Genomic DNA, 25,008 nt, shown 5'->3' on the forward strand with positions numbered 1-25,008 from the left:
ATTTGTATTGAATGTTTCTGAATTGTTCTTTGACATGATTATCATGAATTATGAGGAAATAAAGTGTGTAATGAATTCAGATGAAAACTTTGATCATGCATAATTTGTTCTTCAATATTTCAGGTGGATATGAGTACTACATGGTGCAACACTGCTTATACTCTACAGAGCAACCGCATGAGTACATAAACTCTCATATTTATAATAAGATTGAGTTCATCAGGTTCAACAGCACTAAGGGCAGGTTTGAGGGATACACTGAGCTTGGTCTGCATAATGCTAAGATCTGGAATGATGATCCTGCTTTCATGGCTCATTGGCGAGCGCAGCTGGAGGGTGTCTGCAAGCCCCGCGCTGAGATCTACCTCTCTGCCGTACTGGAGAAGACAGGTGAGCTGCCCTCCTCACCACAACAACATCACATCTCTCACTCACCAGATGATACGACACCTCTTTCATCTGTTCACTACAAAATCTGTAATGAAGCTTCTGTCTGGTGGATATAAAGCAACATAGACCTGATGATGATTAAATAATTATGTTTTCATCTTGTGGGATGGGAGGATGATATTGTTTTTCACCATTCAAAACTGGGGCCTCATTTATCATTGAGGTACGCCATATTTTACACGGTCTTTTTCGCGATTTCAGGCGTACGCCATTTCCCCCCCCACATTGCGATCTATCAAGCCGAAAGGGCGAAAATTTAGTCGCCTTTCTCCGCGCTTTTGTACGACACCTCTCAAGTTGTCCTACCGATTTACACGGTGTTCTACGCCCTTTTTGAACACAGGGGGAACTGGCGACGCAGGTGGTGCGTCGGTGAATTACTATGTTTGACGGAGAGAATAAGAGCGACAGTTCATGAACGCACAATCATGTAGGCTACTAGGCCAATTCAGCACAAACATATATCGCAATGCAAGATTAGACGTGTCCTCTAACCGGCTCATTCATGGTCCGATATGGATTTGTTCCCCAAACTGAACCTATGCGCTGTCCCAAACCTTTCCGCGCTATATGTCACACACTTAATGCAGGCACTCCATCAAACGGCAATAATTGACCAATTAGATTGTCATTAATATGTGATCATGTGGACCTGTTGGCTGTTTGGTAAGCATATAAATGACAGTCCTCCTGTGCGTAATGCGAGCCTAAATGAATCCGGCGCTACTCGGCCTACTGGCCGATAGAACTCCAAAGAGGTGACGGCGATGGCGACTGCACCCACATAAGGGCACCATCAGTGAATGAATACGTCTATGTGAATCGCTAAAATGTGCACACTATAAATACCCAAATCATATGTGACATGCTCATCACAAGTGTAGTGGCACGGTGTCCTGGCTCCACGCATGACTCATCCATCCTGGCGCACAGCAGGGTAGGGGCTAGACTGGAGGCAGGCGCTGCGTGACGGCTGGCTTGTTGGTGTGTGCATAGCCAAGATACATATTCTTTGTCTTATTTACTTTAATCTTTATTAGCATTTTCCATCCATACAACGACAATACAATAAAACATAAAAACTTACAATAACAGCTTATGGGTACTTCCATCCATGCAGCTTTTTTTTCTTACTCAAATATGACAATTTTAATATTAGTGGTATCATCACACTTCCTTCTATAATCCATCCATTTTTCCCATCTCCCTTCAAACTTTCCTTCCTGCATCCTCAATGCATAAATAAATCTCATAAATCTCCTCCACAACACCCACCACTGCTCCTTGGTTGGGGGTTCCACCTTATACCAAGCCCTCATTATTGTCTTTTTACTAGCAACCAATAGTACTTTCACTAGGTATCTGTCCCCTCCTTGTACATCATTCTGTTATGTTTGCCAAGATGTATATTCAAAGCTGATAAGAATGAGAACCAGTCAAGACCCCACCACAAAATGAGGACCCAAGCCCTCAGCCCCCTCCCCGTCATGAGGTTTACCAGCGGGGCCAAAGGGCCCACACTGAGGTCATGCGCCAGCTATGAAGACACAAACAAGTAAGGTTCACATTTCTACCATTTTATTGTCTGTTGGTGGGTGACTGTGTGAGTGCGTTTGTGAGTGAATGTGTGAGGTCCGTGAGTGTGGTAGTGAGTGACTGTGTGAGGTCCTTGAGTGTGGTAGTGAGTGACTGTGTGAGGTCCGTGAGTGTGGTAGTGAGTGACAGTGTGAGGTCCGTGACAGCATGTGTGAGGGAATGAAGTGCAGTGAGGATGTCCTGTTGGCTCTGGTGGTGTAATGTGGTGACCTCCACCAACTGCTGCACAACTGCCCCACAACTGCCCCAATCCCTTCTGCCATGTCCCTCTGGGCCTCTAGGGTCATGAGCCTCTAGCACAGCGTCTGAGAGGAAGCCCAGCCCTCAGGGACCCTTGAGGCAGGGACGCTGGCAGCCGGAGGTGGAGGCGTGGGCGGTGGAGACGGAGACGGAGGCGCTGGAGATGGCACTGGAGGTGGAGGCCGGCGCGCTGGAGGTGGAGGCACTGGAGGTCGTGGCGCTGGAGGTGGAGGCTGCAACCGGCGGGGGCACGACCGTCAGGTCAAGGACCACTGCAGACTCCCCCTCCTCTGAGTCCCACCCCACGTCAGAGTCTGGAGAAACAATTTCAGTCATTTTCTTTGAGTTTGTCTGTTAACTTGATTATGCATTAAACATGTATTGTGTAGCCATATTCATTGATATGTTTTTCTGTTGGCAGCCAAATAAATGCTTAAGTGTGATTTACCGGGTGATTTAGATGAGAGTCTTAATTTCCCAGAGGGGAAAATGTTTAATGTGGTCTAACATTATGAAGTGGTCATCTGTGTTATCGTTCCCTGTTTTTGGTCCTAAATCAATCATAGCCTACCACAGAATGTGTGGAATGTTTGCTTTCCTCACAGCCACATAATACAGCATGTCCGTGTAGCCTACGCCACATACAGGATGCACGAAACGTACAGTAGGCTACCTAAACTGTAGGAGCAATCAGACAAATGTAGGCTCGACAAATAGCTTACCTTCCGAAGATGATTTTCTTTCCTCGCGTGGACCTCACCAACAAGCACATGCACCTCCGTCTCCGAAAAGTTTCTCTTCTTTCCGCGTTTTTCCATAAACGTCTTTGTCTTTCCTATGCTCCACGCTATATTATGTCGGTTCCTTCCGGGTATCCACGTTGTGCGCTGTCATAGTTTTGACCATATATGGTTGGATTTGGGCGTGGCGAGGGCGGAACACGGGGCGCGTGCGCGTACGCTCTCTTCTACGCCACCGTCGGATTTTCTGTGGTGAATTTGGCGCAGCAGCGTGTCCGACATTTTTGATAGATCCGAAAAGCGTGTAAATATTCTCGTCGTACGCTACTTTTCGCATTTTCCTCGTTTTCGTGGGACGCCCTCTTTTACACCTGAATTTACACGCTCTTTGATAAATGAGGCCCCTGGTGGACTGCATTACTGGTCACCTCTGGGACTAAGAGAGATCTAGAAACAAACATGATGAATCTACACACTTATATTAAAGATCAATAATAGAGTAGACATTAAATATCAATAATAGAGTAGACATATTAAAGACCAAAAATAGAGTAGACAAATTAAAGACCAATAATAGAGTAGACATATTTAAGACCAATAATAGAGTAAACATATTAAAGACCAATAATAGAGTAGACATATTAAAGACCAATAATAGAGTAGACATATTAAAGATCAATAATAGAGTAGACATATTAAAGACCAATAATAGAGTAGACATATTAAAGATCAATAATAGAGTAGACATATTGAAGACCAATAATAGAGTAGACATATTAAAGACCAATAATAGAGTAGACATATTAAAGACCAATAATAGAGTAGACATATTAAAGACCAATAATCACAGTCCACAGTGTTCATCTCATTTTTAGGTCAAGTTGATCCTTAATTAATAGAGAACAGAACCCTGATCAATATGATATGAATGATAGTGTGATATGAACTAATGTGTTGCTGTTTTTCCTCCACTATCAGTGGAGCCCTCTGTCAAACTTCTCTCAGTGACCCCCTCTAGTGGCAGACACCCTGCCATGCTGGTGTGCAGCGCCTATGACTTCTACCCCAAAAAGATCAGAGTGACCTGGAAGAGGGATGGACAGGAAGTGACCTCAGACGTGATCTCCACTGAGGAGTCGGTCAACGGTGACTGGTACTACCAGTTCCACTCCCAACTGGAGTACACGCCCAGATCCGGGGAGAAGATCTCCTGCATGGTGGAGCACGCCAGCCTGGACAGACCCCTCGTGAAGGACTGGGGTGAGTTCACTGCTCAGCTGTTGTTAGGGTGTTGTCATGGTGTACTAGGGTGAGCTCAGTGTCCAGCTGTTGTTAGGGTGTTGTCATGGTGTACTAGGGTGAGTTCACTGCTCAGCTGTTGTTAGGGTGTTGTCATGGTGTACTAGGGTGAGTTCACTGCTCAGCTGTTGTTAGGGTGTTGTCATGGTGTACTAGGGTGAGCTCAGTGTCCAGCTGTTGTTAGGGTGTTGTCATGGTGTACTAGGGTGAGTTCACTGCTCAGCTGTTGTTAGGGTGTTGTCATGGTGTACTAGGGTGAGTTCACTGCTCAGCTGTTGTTAGGGTGTTGTCATGGTGTACTAGGGTGAGTTCACTGCTCAGCTGTTGTTAGGGTGTTGTCATGGTGTACTAGGGTGAGTTCACTGCTCAGCTGTTGTTAGGGTGCTGTCATGGTGTACTAGGGTGAGTTCACTGTTCAGCTGTTGTTAGGGTGTTGTCATGGTGTACTAGGGTGAGTTCACTGCTCAGCTGTTGTTAGGGTGTTGTCATGGTGTACTAGGGTGAGTTCACTGCTCAGCTGTTGTTAGGGTGTTGTCATGGTGGGTGAGTTCACTGCTCAGCTGTTGTTAGGGTGTTGTCATGGTGTGCTGGGGTGAGTTCAGGTGAGCAGGGTACGAGTGCTGTGTTGTGGCTGGGTACCTGAATGACCCTGACTGTGACTGTGTGTGCTAGCGTATGATAGATGGTGGTCTGTCAGAAGCTACATACAGGACAGCTACAGTGTCATCACATGCTAACAGAAGGGTCATTTCTCCTTGACAGACCCGTCCCTGCCTGAGTCTGAGAGGAATAAGATCGCCATCGGGGCGTCTGGGCTGGTGCTGGGACTGGTCTTTGCACTGGCTGGACTCATCTACTACCAGAAGAAGAAATCCAATGGTGAGTCATCAGCTGTGTGTAGAGAACATGTACAGTCTTCATAGTCATCTGTGTGTAGAGAACATGTACAGTCTTCATAGTCATCTGTGTGTAGAGAACATGTACAGTCTTCATAGTCATCCAGTCTTCACAGTCATCTGTGTGTTATGTACGCAACACACTATAAAATAATCATGATGTAAGAAAGATTCACTTATACATTGAGAGATGTATTTTTCAAGAATACTGCTCCTGTGTTCAGTGGATGGTGGCAGCAATGTTGATTTATTTGTTGAAATATCACATAGTGATTCTGTCACCTCTGTCTCTTCACCCTCTCTGTGTTTATTTCCCAGGGCGGATGCTGGTGCCTGCTAGCTAAGGTGAGACTCCTCTTGTCACAGAAAAGTTTCACCAACTACTACAACTGACTGTGCCTGATGGTCATTGTAACGGTTTTCTTTTATCTTCTCAGGTTTGCAGGTCTGTTTCTGAATCCACTGCTGAACTAGACCTGATATTAGAGCTTCCTTCTAACCAGAAATCTCAGTGTCACAGCTTTCAACAACAAATAAGCCTAATTCAATGGACGCTTAAAGAAGGTTGACGCGCTGCCACTTACTTGATTGCTTGTTGCTTGTTTGAAGATCTGGATTTGTGAATGAATGTGTCGGGCTTAATCATAGTCAATAGTCCAAAAAAGGTCAGTCATAACTGAGGTCAAAAAGCATAATTAGATCTCTCAAAGATAAAAGAAAATGTTCTTGCATTATAGCGGTATATCCTACGTTGCTTGCGGTTGAAAACCTATATCAGCTCAGCGTTCCTGTCTGCACAGCTGTGCCTCTACCTTATTATGTGAACGCCTGGTAGTGACGTCATCACATCATATCAAAAAACACAAAACTGCTCCTACATACCGGCCCCTATTATTATTGGCAAAAAGCGTAAATAATAATATTCCAAAACTAGGAGCTATCAAACAAAAAATGTTCTGTCACGTTCTACGTGAGGGTGTGTGAGTGTGGGTCTTCACTGGCTGGCAGGAACCAGCAGACAGATCTTGTTGATTGGTCTCTCTATGAGACTGGTCTGTGTCTGAACCAGCAGACAGATCTTGTTGATTGGTCTCTCTATGAGACTGGTCTGTGTCTGAACCAGCAGACAGATCTTGTTGATTGGTCTCTCTATGAGACTGGTCTGCAGGGCCGTTGCTAGGAATTCTGGGCCCCCTTAAAGAATATTGGTGTGGGCCCCTACCCCTCCGACTTTTCGTCACCACTTTTTTCGACCCCTTTAAAAAAAAAATATATATATTATTATGTATAATTTAGTAATTATTTTTCTGTTTCTCTATGTTCTTTTTCCAATTAACCTCTCCATAGACATTTACTTGTGTTCTTCCTGTGCTTGGACTGTCTCTGTCTGTAGCAGTTTCATGACTGGAACTACTATAAGCCTCTTCACTCCCTTCACTCTCTGTTTCTAACTGGCTAGGACCTGGCTCTGTAGACAGTAAGACCAGAACAGTGTCTTCTTAAGACTTGGGAATAAATCTATGTAGCACTGTAGAGTTTACAGGAAGCTGGCTAGGCGGCTGTTGATTAGCTAATAACCTCTCTTATTTCAAGAGCAAATACCCTCTCTAAAATAACAAAAAATAACTGAACAAATCAGCATTGAAACTGAAATCAACGCTATATGAATTTCTATGAATTAACAACACTATTTATTTATTTATTTATTTATGTAATGTAACTGTTTCATACGTAGGCTATCTTAACCTGGATTACATCTACATGTTGCTATTCAGTACAGTAGTTCAGTAATAAGTTTAACCCGCCAACCAGTGTCTACCTCACTCACTCACCGTCTAAAGCATCTTTTGGGGGCTGGGGGTGGGTGTCTAGGTCAGACGAGGCCACAGCTGATTCTGTGAGTAGCAGGACATAAATGTATTAAAAAGAAATCATGAATTAACTTAACACAATTTATGTATTTATTAACCATGAATTTCTTTATGTAATGTAACTGTTTCATATGTAGGCTATCTTAACCTGGGTTAACTTAAAGCTACATTTTGCTATTCATAGCAGTACAGTAGTTTAGTAATAAGTTTAATAGCCAACCAGTGTCTACCTGTCACTCACTCACCATCTAAAGCATCTTCTGGGGGCCGGGGGTGGGTGTCTAGATCAGAGGGGCCACAGCTGATTCTGTGAGTAGCAGCACATAAAGGTTTTAAAAAGACATGTCAACAGGACCGGCTAGCTAGCATAGCACATTATAATTTAAGCATTCATGAGAATGGAAACATGTGTCCTGGCTGCTGCTACTGGATTTTTATGCATTTATTTGGACAGGAAGTATTTGCAAGTGTGCCAGCTGGCAAGCTAGCTAACAGTAGCCACCTCACTAGAACAGTGCAGTGGTTGAGGCTGGCTAGTGAAAGCTAGCGTACTAGAACTGTAGTAGCTGTCTAGTTTATGGTAGCTAACGTTATCTAGCAGCTAGCTAACCAGATCGAGTTGTTACCGAACATAAGTTTACTAGCTAACGTTAGCTACCTAGCTTAGCACGTTCTAACACACTAGGCTAACGGCTCTCGTTGTCATGGTGAATGTGAGACCGCGGGCAACTGACCGACCGTCTAACAACACAGCTACTCTCACCTTTCTAACATATATATATAATAATATAATATAATACCGTCTTAACAACACAGCTACTCTCACCTTTCTAACATATATATATAATAATATAATATAATACCGTCTTAACAACACAGCTACTCTCACCTTTCTAACATATATATATAATAATATAATATAATACCGTCTTAACAACACAGCTACTCTCACCTTTCTAACATATATATATAATAATATAATATAATACCGTCTTAACAACACAGCTACTCTCACCTTTCTAACATATATATATAATCATATAATATAATACCGTCTTAACAACACAGCTACTCTCACCTTTCTAACATATATATATATATAATCATATAATATAATACCGTCTTAACAACACAGCTACTCTCACCTTTCTTGTGGGAAAAATGCTTATGGGCTCCCAGTCTGCTGCCTTTTCTCCTGGCCTCTCTCTCCACTCTTTTCTCCTGGCCTCTCTCTCCACTCTTTTCTCCTGGCCTCTCTCTCCACTCTTTTCTCCTGGCCTCTCTCTCCACTCTTTTCTCTTGGCCTCTCTCTCCACTCTTTTCTCCTGGCCTCTCTCTCCACTCTTTTCTCCTGGCCTCTCTCTCCACTCTTTTCTCCTGGCCTCTCTCTCCACTCTTTTCTCCTGGCCTCTCTCTCCACTCTTTTCTCCTGGCCTCTCTCTCCACTCTTTTCTCCTGGCCTCTCTCTCCACTCTTTTCTCCTGACCTCTCTCTCCACTCTTTTCTCCTGGCCTCTCTCTCCACTCTTTTCTCCTGGCCTCTCTCTCCACTCTTTTCTGGTGCCAGGATTATAGGCTTGATGTTTATGATTTATCGTTAGGCTATTAGTGCTAGTATTTGACAGCCAGCCTGTATAGTGACGTTAATGTCAAAAGAGGTGAGACTTGCCAGCATGAACCATGCCATGGACCATACCATTTAAGAAGGGGGATATTGCTCAGGAAATTAAAACTTTTTAAATCTGTATTGCATTATTTGTGGCTTAATTTGAATTCTGATGCAGCATTAGTGTGACTGATCTACATGCAGATAATTTCTTCATAGAAAGAGGGACCTCTTGTTTTTTGTGGGCCCTGCTTGCTTGTGGGCCCTTATAATCATCATCATAGTTTCACTGCTAAACGGCGCTGCTGGTCTGGTCTGAAGCTTCACACTCCTCCCCACTTCTCTTTGATCAGGATTAGTCCTCCCCACTTCTCTTTGATCAGGGTTAGTGCTCACCACTTCTCTTTGATCAGGATTAGTCCTCCCCACTTCTCTTTGATCAGGGTTAGTGCTCACCACTTCTCTTTGATCAGGATTAGTCCTCCCCACTTCTCTTTGATCAGGGTTAGTGCTCACCACTTCTCTTTGATCAGGATTAGTGCTCACCACTTCTCTTTGATCAGGATTAGTGCTCACCACTCTCGTGGTTACCCATGATCCTCTTGGAGAGTTGGTTGGAGTTGCTTCAATTTCCACATCATCATCCATGATCGAGAAGGAGCAGGATGAAGATAAAATCTTATTTTTACCTGCGCCCTTATTCAAATGAGCATAGCATTGCTTAATGGTCAGCCCATTCCACCAACAAGCGCAATGCAAAATAAACCAAACCAAGCATATATACGCATAAGATATATAATACATGAATAATAATCCAAGGTCAAAACCCAACTTTGCATTTTCATAGTCTGAATGTTCTATATCTATACATTTTTTAAATTGAAATATTGTGCTACAGTGCTTTAGTTCATTATTCATGTGTCATTCATATTTGTGTGTTCCCGAAAACTTGCTTTATGAATAATTCTGACCGCTCTCTTGTGTAGAATGAACAATGGATTAATGTTGCTCTGATATGTATTACCCCACACTTCCACACAGTAGTTGATAGATGGCAATAGGCCTGAACAGTACAGTGTTGGCATTGCATTGTATTTTTGCATTATATTATATTAACTTTGTTTAACACAAAAATACTCTTTGACATCTTTTTGTTTCCATGTCAGACCATTATCTAATATTACTCCCAAAAATCCTGGTTCAGATACTCTTTCAATAGCTCAATAACTCTTCCATCTATTGCCAGTAACACATTTTCATCATTTTTTCTCTTACCAAAAATCATACTTTTTGTTTTCTTTAGATTGAATGATAACTTATTTTCATCAAACCATTGTTTAAGTTTGAGCATTTATTGTTCAATTGTATTTGCTAAAGTTTTTAAATCATGTCCAGAACTATAAAAATTGGTGTCATCTGCAAAAAAGTACAAATTGCAATATCTTCGATACATCACAAATATCATTAATATATAAAATGAGAAGTTTAGGTCCCAAGACTGAACCTTGTGGAATCCTACATTCAATCCTCATATGCTCTGATGTGTCTAAATAGCTGCTTGACCAGTCTAGGACCATTCCTCTCACACCATAAGTATGTAACTTTGAGAATAAAATAGAATGATCTATGCTGTCAAATGCTTTATTTTTATATCAATAAACTCCCCTATTGTATACTTCTTACTGTCTGAAGCTGTTGCTGTGTCTTCTATGATATTCATCAGAGCTGAAGCTGTAGAACGTTTGGACCTAAACCCATACTGGCTCTCACTCAACACTATTCTTTTCAATGAACTTATCCAGTTTTTGTACAAATAGTTTTTCAAGCACTTTGGAAAATTGTGACAGCAGTGACACTGGTCTATAGTTAGTAAAGCTATGTTTATCTCCTGCTTTGAAAAGTGGAATAACCTTTGCTACCTTCATTCTGTTTGGAAAGGTCCCTGTGTGGAAAGAAAGATTAAAGACATACAGTAACAGAGAGGTTTGATGATACAATCAATGGTCTTTTTCACAATTATCATGTCTATCCCATCTATTGATGTTTTACTTTTCAATTTAGTTACCATGGACACAATTTCCCTTTCGCTGACATCTCCCAGAAACATAGACTGTAGCACTTTGCTTCCCTCTCTCCATCCACCCTGTGCAGCCCCATCAGTGGGGTTTTCAATGGTATTTGAAGTTAGCCAGCCTTCGTTATGAAGCCCTTAAAATAAGTGTTTTCAATCACAGAAGAAGCAAAGGGTTTTTGATGAGGAAGATGCAGGAGGTGCTGGGGCAGGTGGAGGAGTGGGCGGGGAGGTGGGGGGTTTAGGTTGTCGGTGGAGAAGCCGAAGATGGTGGTGTTTGGGCACAAGCGGAAGGGGGGAGGGCTGGGGTTGTCCCTGTATGGGCAGCCACTGGAGAGGGTTAAGATATTTCGGTTTCTGGGGGTGTACTTTGATGAGAGGCTGACCTGGAGGGTGCATGTGGATAGAACGGTGGAGAGGTGTGAGAAGGTGGTGAATGTGTTGATCGAACGGCGGAGAGGGGTGAGAAGGTGGTGAATGTGTTGATAGAACGGTGGAGAGGTGTGAGAAGGTGGTGAATGTGTTGATAGAACGGTGGAGAGGTGTGAGAAGGTGGTGAATGTGTTGATAGAACGGTGGAGAGGTGTGAGAAGGTGGTAAATGTGTTGATAGAACGGTGGAGAGGTGTGAGAAGGTGGTGAATGTGTTGATAGAACGGTGGAGAGGTGTGAGAAGGTGGTGAATGTGTTGATAGAACGGTGGAGAGGTGTGAGAAGGTGGTGAATGTGTTGATAGAACGGTGGAGAGGTGTGAGAAGGTGGTGAATGTGTTGATAGAACGGTGGAGAGGTGTGAGAAGGTGGTGAATGTGTTGATAGAACGGTGGCTCTGTGGGGGGTGGGGCTCTGTACTGGGTGGAGAGGGTGGGGGGTAGGGTAGGGCTCTGTACTGGGTGGAGAGGATGGGGGGTAGGGTAGGGCTCTGTACTGGGTGGAGAGGGTGGGGGGTAGGGTGGGGCTCTGTACTGGGTGGAGAGGGTAGGGGGTAGGGTAGGGCTCTGTACTGGGTGGAGAGGGTGGGGGGTAGGGCTCTGTACTGGGTGGAGAGGGTGGGGGGTAGGGTAGGGCTCTGTACTGGGTGGAGAGGGTGGGGGGTAGGGTAGGGCTCTGTACTGGGTGGAGAGGGTGGGGGGTGGGGCTCTGTACTGGGTGGAGAGGGTGGGGGGTAGGGTAGGGCTCTGTACTGGGTGGAGAGGGTGGGGGGTAGGGTAGGGCTCTGTACTGGGTGGAGAGGGTGGGGGGTAGGGTAGGGCTCTGTACTGGGTGGAGAGGGTGGGGGTAGGGTAGGGGGGTTATTAATAACCTAACTACACATTTCCATTTCCAGAGCATCGCCATCTAGTGTCTCAAGCATGCAGTACCCAAGTGTTTCCTTCTTTGTTTTTTGAACATATATTTATGTGTCATGGTTATCATTTCTGTTGGTAGTAGGTTCCATGGGTTGTTGCAGATCAGAACAGTATGCTGGTGCAGTAAGTCACTATCATGCTAACGTATACCCACTGTCTCTGTTCAGTTTGAGGACAGCGAAGACGACTTTGACAGGTTCGACACGGACGACGAGCTGTCGTACCGGCGCGACTCGGTCTACAGCTGCGTCCCGCTGCCCTACTTCCACAGCTTCCTCCACATCAAAGGTGACGACATCCTCTTCATGGATTCGCTGGTTGAACACGATGACTTTTTCACCTACATACACCGTAATCTACAGATCACACATGAGCTACGAATCACAGTTGACTGGGATATTATCAAAGTTACATACAGTTGCGAATTGGATTCTCAGTGCTGTCTAGAGATGGAACGGCATGAAAATTTCACATCACGAGTATGGAGACCAAAATGATCATGGTTATCAGTATTATTGTGGTATTTTTAAAATGTGCTGAAAATGTTCAGAAACGACTGCTAGACACTGAAATCATTTTCATATTGAAAACCACAAATAAAATTAGCAGCACCAAGCAATTGTTGTTTGCTTAAGCATTAAAAATAATGTGTCTTGGAGAGTGTTGCTAACTTTGGTTGATGCTGGAGAGCATTTACAGTGAGTTTTTCAAAGCAAAAAAATCAAGCACGGTTTTAGTGATCATTTTATCACTAAAATGTAATTTAATTTTATCGCAGTTGATCATTATACCCATTATACCGGAGCTGTCATTTCAAATCTGACTGAAAGATCATTTTTAGAGTTTAGTGGGTATCCACTAGATGGCACTGCAGTCATTAACTAGAAAATTGCATTTCCTGCAGAAAATGCGTGTGAATGCTGAGCAGCTGAATGGAATAGCAAAAGCATTGCTGAAAATGCATGAATTTGAAAAATCTGAAATGTCAAATGCATCACACCTGAACAGCTGAAAATCCTGGAAGCTGAAAATCCTGGAAGCTGAAATGTGAAACTGGCAGAATTGGAAGCTGAACTGCATTGCCTAAAGAAGCTAAAAACTGAAATACATTGCTACAAATGGTGGAAGATAAACTGTAAAACTGTCAAAGCTGAAACATGGACTAAATGATGGAATGTATTGCTAAAAGCTTGTAAGATGGAGAACCTGGAAGCTTAGCTGAAATGTGAAACTGGCAGAATTGGAACTGCATTACCTAAAGAAGCTAAGAACTTAAATACTTTTAAACTTTTCAACCTGAGTAGTTTAAGCCTTTAGTCTTTAGCTTGAAAGATGAGCAATAGAGTAATACTGTCAAAGCTGAAAGATGGAATAAATTATGAAATGTATAGCTTAAAAGCTTGGAAGCCTGTCGGGGACAGTACAGTGACCTCTGGGCAATCTCTATGCACCAAACGGTGAAAGCCGTGTGTCTCTAGCCCACATGGGCTGAGTTCTGTGGTCCATGGCGTGGATGGTGGCGTGGTGGAAAGACTGCCCCCTTGGGTCAGAGCTGGTCGGGGGCAGTGCATTGACCTCCGGGCAATCTCTTTGCACCCACTGGTGAAGACCGTGTGTCTCTAGCTCACTCGGGCTGAGTCGTGGGGTCTGTGGCGTGGATAGTGGCGTGGTGGCAAGACTCCGCCTCCTTGGGTCACAACCGATCGGGGACAGTACAGTGATCTCTTGGCAATCTCCATGCACCCACCCATGAAGACCATGTGTCTCTAGCCCACTCAAGGGCTGAGTTGTGGTGTCCGTGGCGTGTTTAGTGGCGTGGTAGCGAGACTCTGCCCCCTTGGGTCAGAGCCGGTCGTGGACAGTGAAGGCCCCGTCGGGCTACTCACCTGCCTTCACCAGTGAAGACTGTGTGTCTCTAGCCACCTCAGAGGCTGTGTTGTGAGGTCTGTGGTGTGGTAGTGGTGTGGGGTCAGAGCCGGTCGAGGACAGTGTACTGCTCTCCGGGCCACCCACATGCTCCAGGCCACCCACATGCACACAACTGTGAAAGCTGTTTCTTTAGCCAACTCAGGGGCTGAGATGTGGGGACTGTGGCGTGGATAATGGCGTGATGGCGAGACTCCGTCTCCAGAGCCAGTCAGGAGGAGGTCAGTGATTGCCAGGCACCCCTCATTGGAGACCGTGTGTCTATAGCCCACTCCGGGGCAGAGCAGTAGCTGTGGAGGTTTTGTATGGAAGTTGAAGTGAGAAGCAGTTGCAGTGAGAAGTAGTATGTGTTTGTTATAAGTACAGCTAGTAGGCTACTACACTTAAAATTGATTTAACCACTCGTCATAACTCATAGTTTTATTGAGTTCAATAGCTGAAAGAGGAGAAAAGGTATTAATTTGAGTTTACAGCCTGAAAAAGAGTGTCATTCTGAATATTTCTTTGAATATAAGGAAGGAAGGAAGGAAGGAAGGAAGGAAGGAAGGAAGGAAGGAAGGAAGGAAGGAAGGAAGGAAGGAAGGAAGGAAGGAAAGAAGGAAGGAAGGAAGGAAGGAATATGAATGCTACCACAGTAGTCATAAAAGGGTGCCTGTACAGAGAGCGTGCGTGTCCCCAAATTCAAATCCCATCTGACACTGTGAGCATCCTCTCATTCACTTCAATGGAAAGGCATGCCGGCTTCAGACAGCTCTCTCTCAAAAAGTATAAAGGTCACAGCCTAGATTTTGACACCGTAGGAATCCTGAGAAAATGCTGAACATTTTAGGCTATGATATGTCCGTGTAGCCTAAAAACTGTAGGCATGGCGACGAGTTAGAAAAATGGTAAAAATGCAAAATTAGCAGCTCAAAAGTTAGTGTGGGCCCATACGTTTCAATGGAGAGCGCAGTTGCCGAACAAATCATCATACAGCGAAAACTATAAGTCACACAGCTTAGATACTTACATTGTACGAATCAGCACAGTTGTGTGAACATTTTGACATAAAATATGTGTGTGAGCTGTTAAAACTGTAGGCATAGCGACAAATTAGAAAAAGGGTAAAGATACAAAATGAACAGCTCAAAAGTTAGAGTGCGTTGCCATACGTTTCAATGAGGAGCACAGTTGCCGAACAAATCGTCATACAGCAAAAACTGTAAGTCACACAACTTAGAGACTTACATTGTACGAATCACCACAGTTGTGTGAACATATTGATATATAATATATGTGTGAACGTCCAAAACTGTAGGAGTGCCAGCAGTTTACATAATGTGTGAATATTTTCAAAGCAACTGCTGCCACCACTCTAAAAACATAATGATACTGAACATTCCACCAGCTTCTGCAAGCCAGCCCACCTAACTATAAAGAACTGGATAACAATAGTGTGAATGTTTACAGCATTCACACTAACAAGGCCAAGACCATGAGTAGTGACAGTCCCCCAGCAGGTAGAGGCCCTGTCTCAATACTCTCAGGACCAGGTAGAGGCCCTGTCTCAATACTCTCAGGACCAGGTAGAGGCCCTGTCTCAATACTCTCAGGACCAGGTAGAGGCCCTGTCTCAAAACTCTCAGGACCAGGTAGAGGCCCTGTCTCAATACTCTCAGGACACACTTTCCCCCTCTTCCTAGTAGAAATCACTGACCTGTGAAGTTTAGCAATCATGTCAGAGATGACCTGGAGGGCAGAGGAAGGGAGCAGGGGAGTTGGAAAGGGTTCAGAGTGGGTTTGGCTGGGTACCCCCCCACCATGCCCCCCGCCCCCCCACGCCTGGCTGCTCCCCGTCTCATGAGGGGCTCAGAGGAGCAGATGGAGGTGTGGAGCGTGACCTTCCTCTTCACCCTGGCTCGCCTCCATGACACTCTGTCTCTCCTTTATTCTGAGTCAGGAAAGGATCCATCTCCTCATGGTCTCTCTCTCTCTCTCTCTCTCCTCCCCCCCCCCCCCCCCCCCCCCAGGCGGTCTGATGAACACGTGGCGCCGGCGTTGGTGCGTGCTGAAGGACGAGACGTTCTTGTGGTTCCGGGCCAAGCAGGAGGCGCTGAAGCAGGGCTGGCTCAACAAGAAGGGCGGCGGCTCGTCCACGCTGTCCCGCCGCAACTGGAAGCGCCGCTGGTTCGTCCTGCGCCAGAGCAAGCTCATGTACTTCGAGAACGACGGCGAGGACAAGATGAAGGGCATGCTGGATATGCACGCCGCCAAGTAAGCCTCCCCTCTCCCTAGTGCCTCTCTCTCTCTCCCCGAACTTCTAACCAGGTCCAGTAGATGCCCCCCTGTCACCCGCAGACCACCCTGAGTCCGATAGATACCCCCGTGTCTGCTGTGGATGTCCAGTACAGCCACTAACCCTGTCATCCTCCCTAGTGTCTCTCCCTCTTATACTCTTAACACACACACACACGTACACACACACATACACCAGTCCACTTCCGGCTTTAGGCCTGGACCTGGGCCCAGTCCCCCTTCCCCTCACCCTAACCCGGGTCCGTATCCTTTTCCTAACCCCACCCTACCCCCGACCCCTGCCTCTACCTGGACCCAGGCACACTCACACTCACACACACACAGACACACACCAGTCCTGGGCTCAGATCCCCTCACCCTAACCCGGGTCCGTATCCTTTTCCTGAGTCTGGGGGTTGAAGTTTGAGCGGCGCCTGATTCTTCTGTGTTGCAGGGAGATTGTGGACAACACGGGGAAGGAGAATGGAATCGACATCGTGATGCCGGAGCGGACCTACCACCTGATCGCAGAGTCTGCCGAGGACGCCAGGTACGTCTCCATGACAGCACAGGGACAATACGTCCCATTCGTCATGGACAGACACTATGCATTATGTTGTCTTTGTGAGACCTTTGTTCGTTTCACCATTTGTGTGTGTGTGTGTGTGTGTGTGTGTGTGTGTGTGTGTGTGTGTGTGTGTGTGTGTGGCGTGTGCACACATGCGTATGTGATTGGTTAGCCGGTCGCGATAATGGCCGCCGATTGGCTGACGCCCTCTCCCTGTCTCTCTGTGATTGGCTGACGCCCTCTCCCTGTCTCTCTGTGATTGGCTGACACTCTCTCCCTCTCTCTCTGATTGGCTGCAGCCAGTGGTTCAGCGTGCTGAGTCAGGTGCACGGTTCCACGGAGCAGGAGATCAGGGAGATGCATGACGAGCAGGCCAACCCCCAGAATGCCGTGGTGAGTCCTGCACCTACAGGGGTTTAATACTGTTATGGGCGGTTTCAGAAAGCGTGTAGAGTGGGAAGGGAATGGTTTTGTACTGTTGGGGGAGGGGGTGGTTGTGTGTGTGTGTGTGTGTGTTTGTGTGTGTGTGTTTGTGTGTGTTTGTGTGTGCATTCATGTTTATAGTCTCTCTTATAAAGGTTTATCTCTCCCCCGTCTCTCTCTCTCTCTTTCCTCTCTCTCTCTCTCTCTCTCTCTCTCTCTCTCTCTCTTTCTCTCTCTCTCTCTCTCTCTCTCTCTCTCTCTCTCTCTCTCTCTCTCAGGGAACCTTGGATGTAGGGATGATAGACTCGGTCTGTGCCTCAGACAACCCTGAGAGGTAAGAGTCATCACACTGCAGTAACCATGAGTACATCAGCTACCATCACACTGCAGTAACCATGAGTACATCAGCTACCATCACACTGCAGTAACCATGAGTACATCAGCTACCATCACACTGCAGTAACCATGAGAACATCAGCTACCATCACACTGCAGTAACCATGAGTACATCAGCTACCATCACACTGCAGTAACCATGAGTACATCAGCTACCATCACACTGCAGTAACCATGAGTACATCAGCTACCATCACACTCCAGTAACCATGAATTCATCAGCTACCATCACACTGCAGTAACCATGAGTACATCAGCTACCATCACACTGCAGTAACCATGAGTACATCAGCTACCATCACACTGCAGTAACCATCAGTGCATCAGCTACCATCACACTGCAGTAACCATGAGTACATCAGCTACCATCACACTGCAGTAACCATGAGTACATCAGCTACCATCACACTGCAGTAACCATGAGTACATCAGCTAGCATCACACTGCAGTAACCATGAGTACATCAGCTACCATCACACTGCAGTAACCATGAGTACATCAGCTACCATCACACTGCAGTAACCATGAGTACATCAGCTACCATCAGCAATACCTCAATAAGGATGTCCGGTACATAGATGACTGATGAAATACCTCGCTTTCACCAGAGAGCGCCAGAGGGATGTACATGTTTTTCCTTTGTTGTTGTTGTTGTTTTTGTTGTTGTTGTTGTTGTTATTGCTGTTGTTGTTGCTGATGTTGTCGTTGTTGTTGTCGCTGTTGCTGTTGTTGTTGTTGTTATTGCTGCTGCTGTTGTTGTTGTTGTTGTTGTGATCAAATCTAAGGTTTTGTGTCCCCGCCCCCCAGGCCCAATTCGTTCGTGATGATCACGGCTAACAGGGTGCTCCACTGCAACGCCGACACGCCGGAGGAGATGCACCACTGGATCACCCTGCTGCAGCGCTGCAAGGGGGACGCACGCGTCCAGGGACAGGAGTTCATCGTCCGGGGTCAGGACACACACACACACACACACACACACACACACACACACAAACACGCAGGCACGCGCACACACACACACACACACACACACACACACACACACACACACACACACGTAAAATTAGGGTTTAGCCTACAGCGGATCAATGGTCAGGGTTAGATAACGTTACTTTATTAACAGTGTGTTCTTGTGGACGGCGTTAGTATCGGTGTTTCTTGCGGCCTGTTTGTGCTCGACCTCACTCTCCCTGGGTCTGTCGCCCCTCTCTCTCTCAGGCTGGCTCCACAAGGAGATGAAGAACAGCAGCCGCGCCTCCCTGAAGCTGAAGAAACGCTGGTTCCTGCTTACCCACAATTCCCTGGACTACTACAAGAGCTCAGAGCGCAACGCGCTGAAGCTGGGCACCCTGGTGATCAACAGCCTGTGCTCCGTGGTGCAGCCGGACGAGAAGGTCTTCAAAGAGACGGGTCAGAATGTGCTACGTGCTAACGTGCTAACATGCTACAGTGTTTCTACGCAACGACACGCTGTTAGCATTCTGCGGCGTTTTACGACACGCCTCTCATGTTATTGTGTGTCACGCAATTAGCATGCTAGTCACACAACGTTGTGTTATTTTCATGTAACGATATGCTACCACATCATGCTTGTATGCTAGTATGCTACGTAAGAGTGTCTGATTAAGGAAATGCTACGTAGAACACAATCCATCCAGCCTTATTGAGAATCGGTGGTTTAAACAGACCACACCCCCTCATGTCCTAAATCCTCGTGCCCCTCCCCCAGGTTACTGGAACTTGACCGTGTACGGTCGCAAGCACTCGTACCACCTCTACAGTAAGCTGCTGAACGAGGCCACGCGCTGGGCCAGCGCCATCCAGAACGCCATCGACACCAAGGTCCCCATCGACACCCCGACCCAGCAGCTCATCCACGACATCAAGGTAAAGAGGGCGATCACCATCCATCATGGGATCATGTTCTGATGCTCTGTTAGTCATGTCTACAGAGACCAGGTCCGGGTGATTGTTAGATAATTAGTTAGTTAGTTAGTTAGTAAACTATATAAATGAAGTTTATTTACTTACTTACGATCACCCGGACCTGGTTTACACTCCGCCTTCTTGTAGACATGACTAACAGACCATCAGAACTGACGTTCAAATGCACGTGCTAATGGCTCACAATCTACAGCCGCAGTTACAAAAGGACGAACACACCGCGGTTAAACACACAGAAACCTAAAAGGGCTACCCTGACCGTAAATACACCCAACATGTGAACCAGGACGTCTGTTTGCGATCTGAACCCCTCGCCTGTGTTCACAGGAGAACTGTCTGAACTCAGAAGTGGTGGAGCAGATCTACAAGAGGAACCCCATCCTTCGCTACAGCCACCACCCGCTCCACTCTCCCCTGCTACCTCTGCCCTACGGAGACATCCACACCAGCTGTGCGTTCATCACATTCTATTACCCTACACACATTCCTAGTATGTGTGCACTACATACATGGACAATAAATCGGATCTTGAATGTTGTATTGATGTAGGGACAGATACAAAAACACACTGCGAACAACAGTTGCCTGACGCATTGCGCCACAGTGTGTATGGATCAGTGTGCTTGATCAGTCAATCAATCAACCAATCAATCAATCAATCAATCAATCAACCAATCATGAACTGTATCTTATCTGATCCGCCCCCCAGCTCTGAGACACAAGGGCTACACCACCCTGCAGGAGGAGGCCCTGAAGGTGTTCAACTCGCTGCAGCACCTGGAGGGCGTGGCCGACCCCGTGCCCATCATCCAGGGCGTGCTGCGGACGGGCCAGGAGCTCAAGCCCCTGCGGGACGAGCTCTACTGCCAGCTGGTGAAGCAGACCACGCGGCCCCCCCAGCCCGGCAGCCCCGGGAACCTGTGCAGCTGGAGGATCCTGGCCTGCATGTGCTGCACCTTCGTACCCTCGCGCTCCGTCCTCCGCTACCTCAAGTTCCACTTCAAGAGGTGAGGACCTCCGCGTCTGCTCCTTTGTTCTGAGTCAGGAAAGATTCATCTCTCCTCATGGTCCCTCTCTCTCTCTCTCCCCCCCTCTCTCTCTCTCTTTCTGTCTCCCCCCCCCCCCTCTCTCTCTCTCTCTCTCTGTCTCCCCCCCCTCTCTCTCTCTCCACCCCCTCTCTCTCTCTCTCTCTCTGTCCCCCCCCCCTCTCTCTCTCCCCACCTCCCTCTCTCTCTCTCTGTCTCCCCCCCTCTCTCTCTCTCCACCCCCTCCCTCTCTCTCTCTCCCTCTCTCTCTGTCTTCCCCCCTCTCTCTCTCTCTCCATCTCTCTCTCTATCTCTCTCCCTATCTCTCTCTCTCCCTCTCTTTCTTTCTCTCTCTCTCTGTCACTCTCCCTCTCTCTCTCCTTCTCTCTCTCTCTGTCTGTCTCTCTCTCTGCTCACAAACGGTAAAAAAGAACGACAAGGAATGTCTAACCATGGTCGGTGTGTGTGTGTGTGTGTGTGTGTGTGTGTGTGTGTGTGTGTGTGTGTGTGTGTGTGTCCACCCTCCCCAGGACGCGGGAGCTCTTCCCCGGTACGGAGATGGAGCGCTGCACCTCCTTCTCCCTGGAGGCCCTGCGGAGGACGCGCCCCCGTGAGCACGTGCCGTCCCAGGAGGAGGTCCGCGCCATCGTGGCCCGCCAGGACATGACCACCACGGTGTACTGCCACGGAGGAGGATCCTGCAAGATCACCATCAACTCCCACACCACGGCCGGAGAGGTGGGCGGGGCGGGGGGGGGGGGGGCGCAGGGGGAAGCGCAGGGGGCGGGGGGAGTCCGGAGGGGGCGGGGTCATGCAACACATCAGTACTAGGGCTGGGTATCGATACTGATTTCCAAAAATGAATGAATGAATGAATGAATGAATCATTGAATGAATGAATGAATGAACTATTCATTCCTTCATATATTCATTCATTCATTAAATAAAAGATCAATTTTGGGATTCATGAATCGATTCTGAATCATTTGATTCAGAATCGATTCAGAATCGATGAATTGATTTTTTAAACCCAGCCCTATTGTTGACGTGGTCGCGGTGTACCGCCCTGCTATCCGATAGTCATAGTTCGGTTGAAAACGGATTGAGCATAGACAGCAGCACTGATACCTCATTCTAACTCTCTCATTCTGTGTGTGTGTGTGTGTGTGTGTTTGTGTGTGTGTGTGTGTGTGTGTGTGTGTGTGTGACCCAGGTGGTGGAGAAGCTGATCAGAGGCCTGGCTATGGAGGACAGCAGGAACATGTTTGCCCTGTTCGAGCACAACGACACCACTGACAAAGCCATCGAGAACCGCACCGTGGTGGCCGACATCCTCGCCAAGTTTGAAAAGTAAGTGTGTGTGTGCGTGAGTGTGTGTGTGTGTGTGTGTGTGTGTGTGTGTGTGAACTTGCTTGGGCATTCTTGAATACACTCTTAACACAGTTTGTCCCATCTGAAGGCTCTCTGCCAGTCAAGAAGAGCAGAACACTGGCTGGAAGTTCTACTTCAAACTCTACTGCTTCCTGGACACTGACAACGTTCCCAGGGACAGCGTTGAGTTTGCCTTCATGTTTGAGCAGGTATAAACTTCAATCATCATCCTCACATTTAAAATACATGTGTTTCCTACCATTGCAATGGTCGGTGGCTGGAATGATTACCTCCGCCCCAGGGCAAAGCCCCGCAGGGCGGAAGGTAATGTTTTCGCCCCTGTCTGTCTGTGTGTGTGTCTGTAGGCAGACAGGATTAAACAAAAACTACCGGCCCGATATGCATGAAACTTGGTGGAGGGGTGCAGGATCGGTCAAGGAACTCACCATTACATTTTGACCATGATTCATTCATAGGTGGCTCTACAGTACCCATATTACTGTAACTTCAGTGTAGTGGGGGTTTTAGGTTTCAGTTTCCTCATAGGTTTCAGGTTCTTGTCGCCACTTGCAATACCGAGCTTTGCCACTACGCCAAAAACTGGCTGTTCCTGGCCATGGGGGCTTGCTTCATGCGCCACTTAACAACGTTCATTGGATGAATGGGCCGCCATCTTTGCATGCCTTATCCACTCCTTCCCCCTCGTTTCTCCTACATTCATTCACACTGCATCTCTTTCGCTCCACCTCTCTTCCTTCCTTCTCTCTCTCACCCTCTCTCTCTCTCTCTCTCCTCCAGGCCCATGAGGCAGTCATTAGAGGCCAGTACCCAGCCCCAGAGGAGACTCTCCAGTTCCTGGCTGCCCTGAGACTACAATAGCTCCTCGGGGACTACAACTCCCAGTCCGCCGTGCCTGAGATGTCTCAGATGTTCCCCATGGCCCGGCTGCGCGCCCGCATCCAAAACTCGGCGAAGACCTTCGCGCCGGGCACGGGCTCTGTGGCGGAACGCTCCGGAACCGCGGAGAAGAAGCGCTCCAGCTTCCTGGAGGGGACGCTGAGGAGGAGCTTCCGCAGCGGGTCGCTGAGTCGGCAGAAGCTGGAGGAGGAGAAAACGCTGGAGGGGTGGATGAGGGAGGAGATCGCCGCGGCCCGGGCCAGCCTGCTGGACAAGTGGAAGAAGCTGCAGGGGATGAGCCAGGAGCAGGCGATGGTCAAATACATGGCCCTGGTCAAAGAGTGGCCCGGCTACGGCTCCACACTCTTCAACGTGGAGGTGAGAGTTCTGTCCGTCCCATCCACTACCCTGATTCTGTGGTGAGGGAAAAAACACTTTTAATATGACATTTGTCATGAGGGCCTTTCATATTCTGGTCCTCAGTGGGTATGAGGTAAATGTTTCAAGAAGATTTCCTGATCATTGACCTGGAACCGCAACACATGCATACATCCCCTCTTCCTGTGTCCTGTTGTCCAGTGTCGGGACGGAAGCTTCCCTCTGGAGCTGTGGCTGGGAGTGAGCAAGGAGGCCATCTCGGTCTACAAGCGCGGCGAGCCCTTGCCCCTGGAGGTGTTCCCCTACGAGCTCATCCTCTCCTTCGGGGCCCCGCTGGCAAACGCCTACAAGATGACCGTGGAGGGCCGGGAACTGCTGTTTGAAACCAGTCTGGTATGTAGATGCTGAGAATCCCTCCGTTTTGGGAATGTTTAGTATCCAGTCACGTAGAAAATGTAACAGTATTTAGATGTCATTCACTCCTGAGTTAGAGGGCTTTCCCGCCATTTGGTAACACAGGCTGAGAAAACATCTGATTTGATGGCTTTTATACAGAGTCGCAATGTGTTATGAATGGAGCTTGTATTGTGGGGTCTGTGGTTGAATGCGCATCATTGAGAGTGTCCACGTCTCTGAGCTGAGACAGTAAGAACCGTCAAGTCCTGACCCTTGTCTGCTCTGTCCCCTAGGTTATGGACATCGCCAAGCTGATGAAAGCTTACATCAGCATGATCGTCAAGAAACGTTACAGCAACTCCCAGTCCGTCAGCAGCCACGGCAGCCAATGCAGTGCCTGGTGAGGCCTTTGCCCCCTGACCCATTCAACCTTTAACCTTTGGTCACCCGCCGACGGCCTGGAGAGGTCGAGAGCGGCCAGCGATCGCCCTGCCAAGACAGCCAGCCTCGTTTTGGAGAAATGCTTTGGGACTCTTTGGGCTGGACAAGGAAACGCATATAACACAGCTCTTACTGTAGCGCTAACCAGCTTGCACTGTCTTTCTGATGCCGTGCTAACGCTTCGTTACGGGGAAGGCGTCCCATTCGATGTCACCGAGGCAGTTCCTGTACGTGTTGAGGAAGGTGAGCAGACAGTCAGAATGTAAAAAGGCAGCATGGATGGAGAGACCACAGGAGACCGCTGTTGTATTTGAACGGGTCAAGCTTCATTTAGACCCACTCCTTTGCCTAGGAAAACTCTGGGACTGCTAACTGGTGATCCTTACTATCTTTGGCGTTACCAAAATATGTAAATATATTCAACTCAGTAGTCAAAAGCATTTCAAGTTCTGTCTTTGAATGCGATGGCGTGTGTTTGTTTGAAGAGGACTTTGCCAGAGACATCGATGTCACACAAGTGCCTGGTTATGAAAACGAACGCAAACCTTTGCTAGAGCAACTTCATACGCTGTTGTACTTCTGGAAAAATAAATATTAAGACAGTAAGAACGGTTCCAGGTTTGTGACACTCTTTGGCAAAGTTGTAGTAGATTCAGAAGGTGCTTTATGTATTTCCCTCAACCGACGGTCTTGTAACGTTCCTGCAACGTCGTTTCAACGACCCACAGCATTTCACTGAGCTCCGCGGGCGGCAGCTCCTCCCAAAGATACGCAGGACTTCTCTAACGCCGTGCCTTCATGTATATTGTGTACACTTGTTCTTTTTGACCTGTTTTGACTCTTAAATGTGC

At 47.2% G+C, this 25,008-nt stretch overlaps 1 protein-coding gene and 1 pseudogene across 2 annotated transcripts; both read left to right on the plus strand.

Moving 5' to 3' along the window:
* Positions 1-308: 308 nt before the first annotated feature.
* Positions 309-5,796, plus strand: LOC311328914 (HLA class II histocompatibility antigen, DQ beta 1 chain-like; the record flags this gene model as incomplete). The annotated part of the gene is made up of 5 exons (XM_084462812.1): positions 309-390; positions 4,005-4,286; positions 5,088-5,204; positions 5,540-5,566; positions 5,659-5,796. The coding sequence occupies 4 exons, from the start codon at positions 309-311 to the stop codon at positions 5,563-5,565; spliced, it is 507 nt and encodes a 168-aa protein (XP_084318938.1). The 3' UTR covers position 5,566; positions 5,659-5,796.
* Positions 5,797-11,035: 5,239 nt separating this feature from the next.
* On the plus strand, positions 11,036-24,690 carry LOC311328915 (unconventional myosin-X-like; annotated as a pseudogene). The gene is made up of 17 exons: positions 11,036-11,230; positions 12,283-12,403; positions 16,051-16,294; positions 16,770-16,865; positions 17,183-17,276; positions 17,585-17,640; positions 18,510-18,652; positions 18,924-19,115; positions 19,435-19,592; positions 19,977-20,100; positions 20,359-20,656; positions 21,205-21,412; positions 21,888-22,024; positions 22,134-22,254; positions 22,844-23,320; positions 23,522-23,713; positions 24,010-24,690. The product of its transcript is annotated as an unconventional myosin-X-like (transcript).
* Positions 24,691-25,008: the final 318 nt, after the last annotated feature.

Source organism: Borostomias antarcticus (assembly GCF_949987555.1).
Source record: "Borostomias antarcticus genome assembly, contig: scaffold_143, whole genome shotgun sequence".
In the NCBI taxonomy this organism is placed as follows: Eukaryota; Metazoa; Chordata; class Actinopteri; order Stomiiformes; family Stomiidae; genus Borostomias; species Borostomias antarcticus.